This window comes from Melitaea cinxia, chromosome 7, assembly GCF_905220565.1.
Source record: "Melitaea cinxia chromosome 7, ilMelCinx1.1, whole genome shotgun sequence".
NCBI classification, from domain to species: Eukaryota; Metazoa; Arthropoda; class Insecta; order Lepidoptera; family Nymphalidae; genus Melitaea; species Melitaea cinxia.
The window spans coordinates 10640667-10650616 of NC_059400.1; the positions used below are offsets into that span (position 1 = coordinate 10640667).

The window sequence follows — 9950 nt, forward strand, 5'->3', positions numbered from 1 at the left end:
TATTAATGTAAACTGTCTCATAAATTTTGCTTCAGGAACATTATTATTTAATACTACTAAAAATATAGTAATGGTGTTGTACTGCATTTGGCTTTAGTTAGTATTTGTTGCAAAAAACTTATAGTGCATAATCTTAATTAAAAATATGTAGTCAACTTCCAAAATCTATTGGTCTACAATTCTGAATTATAGTATCGATTACTGCAGATACAATTAGTAGGGCAGAGTTGTTTAAATAATATGAATTATTAACCATGTACATTAATATTTATAAACTAATACTTACGTATTTAATTTTGCGCTTATTAATTATTAACTATTATCACTGGCAGTTTCATTTGTCACTTGTCAGTTCACTTGCCATTGTTACTATATTTGTCCGTATTTATGCAAAAAGGAACCACCCAGCAAAAACGAACTTCTGAGATATCAAAGGATTTACAAAAACACGTGCAGCTCGGTTAGATGAAGCAAAATTAATATATATTTTATTTAAATTCATGGATAAATTACTAATTAAAGTATGTGTATACAAATTTGGTCTGAATACTCTTCAACTTTCTAGATAATTAAGAAAATCTGCAAGTGGTTCCTTTTAACATGTACTAGTTGATAGCTTTTCTTATATGCGAAAAAGAACCACACTCCAGGGATTTCCTGATACAAATGAAACTATGTATTTATAATATCGTAATATAGCTTTCATTACAAAAATATATATTAAATTATGCATATAGATACGTTTATTCGACGTTATCAACAAATTAGATTTCGAAATCCACCGTATCTATTCCATCTATATCGTCTTCTATTGCATCACTAATGAGACCATTATAAAATAAAAAAAACTCTTTGCATCTTGTGTAAAGAGATGTAATATGGATTGAATATCGGCTAGTTTCGCTGGTGATACTGGCTTCCCTAACGGCCACAGGAGAACTAAATATTCCGTCAAGATAACAGCTGGTAGCCGCAAACAGCGATTCGGTGGTAGAAAAGTGATGGCGGATCCAAATTGTGCAATTTTAAATGCTCGCAACTCAAATATATTATATATTATATTGTTTATGTTTTATATTATAAATAGTATTATATTGTCGTACAATTTCAATTAAGTCATCAATTTTTAAAAGCGAAATAAACTATTATTTTACAATTTACGTAAATAAACAAGCGACTCTAACGCATTATAACACAACACTGTTCACATTAATCTGACGTGTCGTGATGGTGCCGTTTCAGCACCCCCCGCAACCCACTTATTGGACGCGAATCGGGATCGGTTCTGATGCGAGACATCAGAAGCCATCACGACATGACGCAAGACAGCAATGTAAACGTCATCCAAATTGTATGATACCGATTCTGACGATACGACAGTCAAATATAAATCCGCCTTTATAAGGCAAATAGGGATGTGGTGATTATATTTTTAGAGGTGAATTAGTATAAGTGAATGAACAAAATGAACGATTAAATAGGGCGTGTCCTTTACCTATATTAAAAATTTTCACGAACTACAATTTGTTAATAAGTTATAAAACAATGTTACCGTAAAGCGATTTGTTATTAAGTTTATTTATTTATTTATTTTACAGGAAAACTTACAGCTAAATAACATGGATTTAAATATACAAATAGGTATAGGTATACAAGTAAACTTAAATATAGGACAGACACGTGCACTAATGCGCTAACACAAGACTAGAGGATTATAGAAAAAAAATAAAAATAAAAATTTGATTCCCTAAACCAACAGCCTACCTATGGTTGAAAAACTGATCGCCCATAAGATTAAGTTGTTAAATATTGTTTGTTATTTTTTATGTTAAGTGAAAAAAAGTGCTTACAAAGTATAACAAATGTCAATCTTTTATAGTAGTCTTTATTGTAAATGTTTTATTTTATATTATGAATGTTTCTGAATATCAATTTCACCCTGAACATTTTTAACGCTAGCCCATTTAATATAAAATAACTTTGCCTTTTATAAAGATGCTAGATTATTTTTTTTTTCATAATTCTGTACCTCTGCTAATTCTCAACAAAAATATTCAATATATTATCAGGTTTTAAATAATTTCAACAATATTTGAATATAAAATGAATTTTACTTCTCATCTATGGCTTATTAGTTATTGTTCATTCATTTGCTCTTTGTGTCACTTTACTAAATAACACTATTACTTTAATTTTCTGTGGTCGGAAGTACGCCATATTTATTTAACATTTAGGAGACCTCTAAAAAATGGACTATACAAATAGACGTTACACCCCAACGATAGCTATTTTAATTTATTATTATACAAAAAAAAAAAAAAAACGTCAAACCTTTATAACTGTAAATGTTAAATGAGTTCGGTTTTACATACGTCATATTATACAGTCGTGTGACTGATATTACGTCACTTCCGTTATATATTTTTCGTACCGTTTTAGTCTTACATTTTTTTCAGTTCGGTCGCCCAGCAAAATCTCTATCTCTCCCAAGCCTGCCGTAAGGAACTTCGTTCCAAAAAAGGGAAAAAAATCGATCTGGATATGGTGATTTGAACCGTGGTCTTCCCGGTTGATTTCCCACCCGAGCTATTAATAATTGTGAAATTTACCTTCGTATTCTAACGATATCGTAGCCATTTATTGCATTGCCTAAAAACAGGGATAAAATACATTTTCTAAAAATGAATCCTTTTCTATATCGATTTATCGCACCCGAAATCCCCTGCATACTAAATGCCGACGACGAACGAGCCGGTTCCGAGATTCAGATTATATATATACAAGAATTGCTCGTTTAATAGTACAAGATTTGTTTGTGCTTGGCGCTGAATAAATGAATTATGTGAATAAAGTGTTACAGTGTTATCTAATATATAAAATTTTCATGTCGCGGTGTTTGTAGTTAAACTCCTCCGAAACGGCTTGACCGATTCTCATGAAATTTTGTGTGCATATCGGGTAGGTGTGAAAATCGAACAACATATATTTTTCATACCCCTAAGTTAAGGGGGGGGGGATTAAGAGGGTTAATAAAATATTATGAAATTTTGTGTGCATATCAGGTAGGTCAGAGAATCGGCCAACATCTATATGGTAAAACCGGGAGAGATGCCGCAGTGGGATAAATGCCTCATGTTCTAAAAACCTAACATCCCGAACTCACAAATAAAAATTAATCACATAAGTAGGAGTCGAAGACACCCCGTACCTCAGATATCCACAGATATTCGTATGGCAAGGACGCGTTTGGATCGTGTGTGTAATTTTCTCCGTGGCGAAATTTAAAAACACGTCAAAGTTTTAAAGGTTAGTATTTAAGGTTGTATAATTTTATAAATAGTAATAAATTCCTTTATATTTTTTATCACATCTATATACTGGGTCATTGAGTCTGCATATAGTTGTAATTAGATGCTATTTTGTTTATAATTTATTTAAAAAATACGTGGGCATCTATCCCAATCACAAAGGATAGTTGCCCTGATTTTTTGAGGTATAGGTTAGGGGCATCTATCCCTTCACCATATACGGAGTAAGTTTATAGACTAGCGCTTGGCCGCGATCTCACCTGATGGTAAGTGAAGATGCAGCCTAAGATAGTGCGCGCTTGCCTAGAAGATGCCCATTCACTCTTGATTTGAAAATACCCAAGTTGTAATTATTTGGAAAAACGGAAGCCGGAAGGGCATTCCAAATTTTTGTGGTGCGTATTAAGAAATAGGAAGCAAAACGCTTAGTGCGAGATCGTGGGATTTCAACTACGTAGCGGTGCACACTCAAGCGATGCCTAGCGGTTCGGTGGTAGAATGGTGATGGTGGAACCAAATTGTGCAGCTCTTGGGCACACTCTCCGAAATATATTCTGTAAAATACAGACAGACAGGCAACCTTGCGCCGATGCTCAAGACTTTGTAGTCTAGAGTTAAGAGTTTTTATGTATTTAGGTATATTTATGTTTGGATGTTTTACTGATTCTAGCAGAACTATGCCACGAAAATATAAAAGAAAGGAAGAAATGTGAGCTCGAGTATGTTCTTGGACTATAGAAAACCTACAGTCAGCTTTCGATGAGAAAGTATGATTGTGCAATGTGCATGTTGATACTTGATATGAATATTTTAGACCAACAATTAAGATTTTATACTTTTGTTGAATATATGCTTGTAAAATTTAATTAAATTTATTATATATATATATATATAAATTTAATCTATTATATCTTATTCTAATTATAACAATTAAAAGATATAAAAAAACACAAAAATTTTTTCATTGCTATGGCCCATGTTTCTTGGAGACAATCGATGTTTTAGGAGTAGCCTAACCTAACATTTGGTTTTTGGTTTTTCGTTTACACGGTTTAAAGGGCATCTATCCTACTCACTATTTTTATGGTGAGGCAACTATCCATATAGGTAGGCATCTATCCTCAAAAAAAAGGGTTCACGAAAAGCTAATTTCTGCTTAATCTGCATTGGCTAGGTTGAAAAAAAATAGTCATAATTCAACATAAAGGATTGAGCTAGCTACATTAATAAAAATTATTCGTATAAAAGTCATATTTTTAAAATTAGGTGGCTATTTCAAAAAGTGAGGCATCTATCCCGGTTTTACCCTATTTCATTCCCCTAAGTTATAGGGGGGGGGAGGTTAATAAAATATATGGAAAACAACGTTTGCGGGGTCAGCTAGTAATAAATATAAAATATCATTTTTACGTTTCTGTCATTACGAGTAAAGTTTTTTACCCACATTACGGTAACCTATTGCAATCCACTGCTGGACATAGGGCTCCCAAAAATCGCACCAGACATTGTAGATACGAGGGGCGGCTGAAAACTTCTGAGCCTAGGGTACTTGCAGTCGTACTATTTACTTGTCCGGTGGGTCACTATTTGAACGACATCTACCCACTATATAAGCGAAGTTTCACGTCATTAGCTTCATTAGGCTTTGAGTAATTGAACCGTAAACATCACCATGTCTGAGTCATCACTGCACTTAACGAAGTTTGAGCATCGCGCCGTCATCAAATTCCTCGTTAAAACGGGGAAAACAGCAAAAGAAATTTTTGAAGAAACTTCTAGTGTATACGGAGAATCTGGACCGTCCTCAGCCACGGTTAAACGATGGACACGCCTATTCCAACAAGGCAGAGAGACTCTGGAAGATGACCCCCGCTCGGGTCGGCCGGACACCGCAGTCACCGATGAAAACATCGAAAAAGTAAAAAAAAAATGTACTGGACGATCGCCGAATAAAATTGTGGCAGATAGCAGAAGAGCTTGGCTTTAGTAAGGAACGAGTTGGAGATATTATGCACAATCATTTGCATATGAATAAAGTCAGTGCGCGTTGGGTGCCAAAAATGCTCACGCCACTTGACAAGCAGCGGCGCGTTGAAACTTCTGAAGAGTTTTTAGACTTGTGCAAGGATAATTTGGAAAAAATTTGTACTCGTATTGTCACTGTTGATGAAACGTGGATCCGACAATATGACCCAGAACCAAAGCAGGAGTCAATGCAGTTCATAGAGAAGGGGGAAAGACCGCCGAAAAAGTTCAAGGTGGAAAAACCGGCTTCCAAACTCATGGCCACCTTCCAAAAAAAACTACAATGAATGCAGAGTATTATGCTGGGCTTTTAAAAAAATTTCGCGAAGCCATTGTCGAAAAAAGAAGAGGTAAAATCAGCAAAGGAATTTTGTTTTTGCAAGACAACGCGCCGGTTCACACGGCGCGCATTGCGAGGCAAGCCTTGCGAGAAACTGGCTTCGATGAAGTAAATCACCCTCCCTATAGTCCAGATCTGGCACCTAGCGATTTTTTTTTTTAAATTTGAAAAAAGACTTACGGGGACGAAGATTTGGGGACGATGAAGAGATGAAGGTGGCCGTTAATGAACATTTTCTAGCCAAAGACGCGGGTTACTTTTTATGAGGGATACAAGCCCTCTATAAAAGATGTCAAAGGTGCATTGAAGTCCAGGGGGGCTATATTAAAAAATAAATTTTATTTAGATTTTTATCTAGACTCTTAATGCCCTAGGCTCAGAACTTTTCAGCCGCCCCTCGTACACGTATTTGCATCAAAATACTATTTAAAAAATGTGTTGTACACTCTCATAACTAATATGCGTTATCGTTATGACTCATGGTACAGTTCGTGAAATATGTATTTTTAATGATACGATTTGACCTCGAAAATTGACCTGCATATACGTAAATAACTTTTTTTTTTAAATTAATTCAGCCTATAACATATCACTACTGAATACAGGCATCTTTGTTTAATAACTTATTTAAAGCATACATAATTATAATAGTTGTACATTGTTTTTATATATTTTTGTATCCGTTATTTATTTGAATTTTTACGTACCTATATAAAATTTTAAGTGAATTCGTCGACTAAATATAGTATAGATAGTGATCCTATTATTATCAATTTTTATATTTTTTGTATAGAACAAAACAAGAGATATACCCGAAATTGAGTGTAGTATTCACAATGTACAAAGATTTGAATGGATATTAATACGTAGCCTAAAATTCATAACTATTAAAATATTTTCAGGACATGCTACATTTTACATTCATATCGGAGACAGTAAAAAAATTAAAATCGGTTTTGCTGATTCAAGATTTATACGATGGAGAAGTCGTAATAATGTTAGAAAAACTAATACGTATAATTTCAGGGTTAAAAAGTAGTGCATGTGCGTACACCTACCTGGTAGTCTAAACATTAATTACGGATGTAGTAATTATATAATTAGATTAAAAAATGTAAATAATTTATTTAAAAGTAGGTTATACAATTCGTGTTAATCTTATACCTAATTATTTCGTTTTGGTGACACAAACTACTACAAGATACTGATTTAACTAAAAAAAGCTAAATAAATAGGTACACGAAAGCCCATGTTTAATTAAGTCCGAAATTTTTCAATGTGAATGGTTAAATATCAAAATTCTAATAATAACATTGAATTCCTGTGAATGATTAATAAGATTCCGCTCTAATAGTAAATATATATATATATATATATATATATATATATATATATACTTTCTGCCGTCCGTCAGGGACGACTTATCTATGGCTTCTATAGGATCTTATGAACGAAACCACCCTTGTAGTTAAAACTTATTAAATAATAGCTGTTCCCCGCGGTTTAACCTGCATTTATTTGTGGAAAATATAGTCTATAGCCTTCCTTGCTAAAAAGGGCTATCCAACACAAAAAGAATTTTTTGATTCGACCATTATTTCCTGATAGATATTAGTATAGACTAGATGTATAGATTTGCTCTCAACGATTTTCATGTTTAATAGAAAACGTTTGGTTTTTTTTTTCGTATCTATCTGGGCGGTAGGTACTCTGGCACGGTAATCCCTTTTTTCCCCGTGTAAATCTGATTTCGCGGCAATCCGCGATAAAAAGTAGTAATTATATACTATATATGTTGCTCCACAACCTCCTCTATCGTCAAGTCCAAGTCCTATAAAAATCAGCCATTCTGAGTTCAGCCGCATTCAGCCGTTCCGAAGCCCAGACAAACAGACACAGACAAAAAAATTAAAATCATTTGTTCTTGTTTTAGTATCGTGTAAATAACTATATGTACTTGAAAAACAGTTATGTTGAAATAACAGGCGGATACTTCAATGTTATTTATATGTAACACCACAGAAACCACAAACCAAAAAAAGGGCTAAGATAAATAAAAAATTAAGGCTTCGAAGACACTCTATTCACCAATACGTAATTTTTTTATTACCAAATTAGTTAATTATAGTTAATGCAAAGCACAACACATTTAAGTCGCCATATTCATTCATTTAATTACAGTTAACGGTAATTGCAATTGATGTCGGATGGATACTTTGAAGAAGCAATATTCCACCCTATACCTAATGGAACCCTTTGCAGGGTGATAAAATATGAAAAAAACTTTGAAATATATATAAATTGTAAATAAATATATACTCGACTAGACACCTAGACTCAGAGGTGGCAATCGAACCAACAACCTCCTGAGCAGAAAGCAGAGTCACTGCAAACTGTACCATTGTACTAGTCATCATTGTACCTAATTATTTTTTGTTTGTCATGTCAGATTATGTAAATGAAAAACGCCTTAACAATTATTAGCATTTTGTTTTGATAAGTGCATATAAAAGATACGTGCGGAATTTGAAATGTGTTATAATTTTGTAAAAATTAATAGGTAGCGTTGGTAGTGTAAACGAACTCTTTGTGTAATACTAAGTAACAAAACATTTTAGTTATTTAGCATTTTTATTTATACAAGAAAAATTGTTTTATTTTGGATAGCCTATTTAACGAGGAAGGCCAAAGAGTTTTCGTAAATAGAATTGTTAACTCGAGTTAACAATTTCTACAATTTTGCAAATTACCTAGAGCAAGGGTTATTTTTTCTATGAGGTACCTATACCTGCAGTTTGTGTGTCATCTTTCGCAGGTAAAAATATTTTGTGGAATGGTTTTTAATGTAAACTTTACTTCTGTAAACTAAAATATAGTTAAGGAAGAACAGTTTTTGAAAAAAAAAAATGTTTGTTTTTTTTTAAACAAAGAAAGGTTACTTCGTTGTTATTTATTGTTGTTGACGATATAACTATAGGCTATGACAAATGGAAGTCAAGATTTCAAATCTTTTTTTTTTTAATTATTCTTCTATAAAATTAAGCGACTTTTGTCCTATATTATATTAGTCCTAAGGTTAAATTAATAAAAAATTATTGTCTCTGACTGTAATTCGACATATTTCATTACAAAGTGATATAAGTCTTCTTTAGTATAACAATTAGGGGAGACATTTTTTTTTCATAGGAAATCACAATGCTTTTTGTTGGAATGTGTCCCGACCTAAGATGATGAGCTATTAGGTATATATAATCTATTTATTTTGTAACGGTTAAACTAGAGTAAGGAGGATGACTTTGAATCGTGCGAAACGAAATTCCTTTAATTTTAGATATTACATCGAAATATTATTTCCAGATACATTTAGACATTAATATATTGAAATTGGTACAATATGCTTATTATATTATATGCTATAGATACAAATATATTTTCTTTCTTTCTTTTTCTTTTCTATAGGTTACCCCCTTTTCCCTAAAATTAATCCATTAAGGTCTTGCAATGCACCTTTTCTATATGTCAATATAACAACATTTTGTAAGCCCAAGTACTAAACATAAGTTAGAGCTTCCAAAATAGCCATCAGTTTTATTGACATCATGGACAAAATATTCGTTTATCGTCTTGTTGGATCATGAAATGCAGCCCATAACCACATTTTGATCCATCTGTGAATATTCCAGTAAAATCTCTAAAAAATTCATTTAACTCTTCTAGAACATTATAATTAATAGCGTTTACTTCATAAGAATTTTTTGCTTTAACGACACTAAGAAGATTAGTTATTTAGATTATGTAATTAAAACATTGTAGGAGGATTACTACTAGCCATATTGTTTTCTTTTGTCTCTAAATATGTAAGTGATAGCTGATAACGGTTTCCTTTTATTACGCCATTAACTAGTAGAACATACTCTTAACATACTTAATTCGTTTAAAGAATATTTTGTGTAAGATTATAGTTTTAAGTCGTGTTTTAGCCAAAAATTGTCTTCTAATAAATAGTTAAAATACTTAACTCGCTCTCTGTTACATACATATCTATGTGAGTGCTTTTAATGAAGACACCTTTTATTGAGACATTGCTTTTGCACTTTGTCAAGCTTTAACAAATTGGTTTGGCACTATTGTCGTAAATATAACTACTGTAATATATTCTAGAACGCATTTGACATAATTATGTATATTTTACGTAAGTGATTAGAATGCATACCCCAACCCAGCTAAAACTTTAATAATAATAAGAAATTTAAATACTCTGTCAATAAAATAATTGT

At 32.5% G+C, this 9950-nt stretch overlaps 1 protein-coding gene across 1 annotated transcript; it reads left to right on the forward strand.

Moving 5' to 3' along the window:
• Positions 1-4980: 4980 nt before the first annotated feature.
• Positions 4981-5620, forward strand: LOC123655173 (protein GVQW3-like). The gene is made up of 2 exons (XM_045591008.1): positions 4981-5226; positions 5273-5620. The coding sequence occupies exons 1-2, from the start codon at positions 4981-4983 to the stop codon at positions 5618-5620; spliced, it is 594 nt and encodes a 197-aa protein (XP_045446964.1).
• The last annotated feature ends 4330 nt before the right edge of the window (positions 5621-9950 follow it).

What these genes read in the sequence shown, in the direction of transcription:
- LOC123655173 (XM_045591008.1), top strand. Translation starts at nt 4,981, where the DNA reads ATGTCTGAGTCATCACTGCACTTAACGAAGTTTGAGCATCGCGCCGTC. An exon ending in CCGATGAAAACATCGAAAAA is followed by an intron (nt 5,227 to 5,272) that starts GTAAAAAAAAAA and finishes AAATTGTGGCAG; the next exon opens with ATAGCAGAAGAGCTTGGCTT.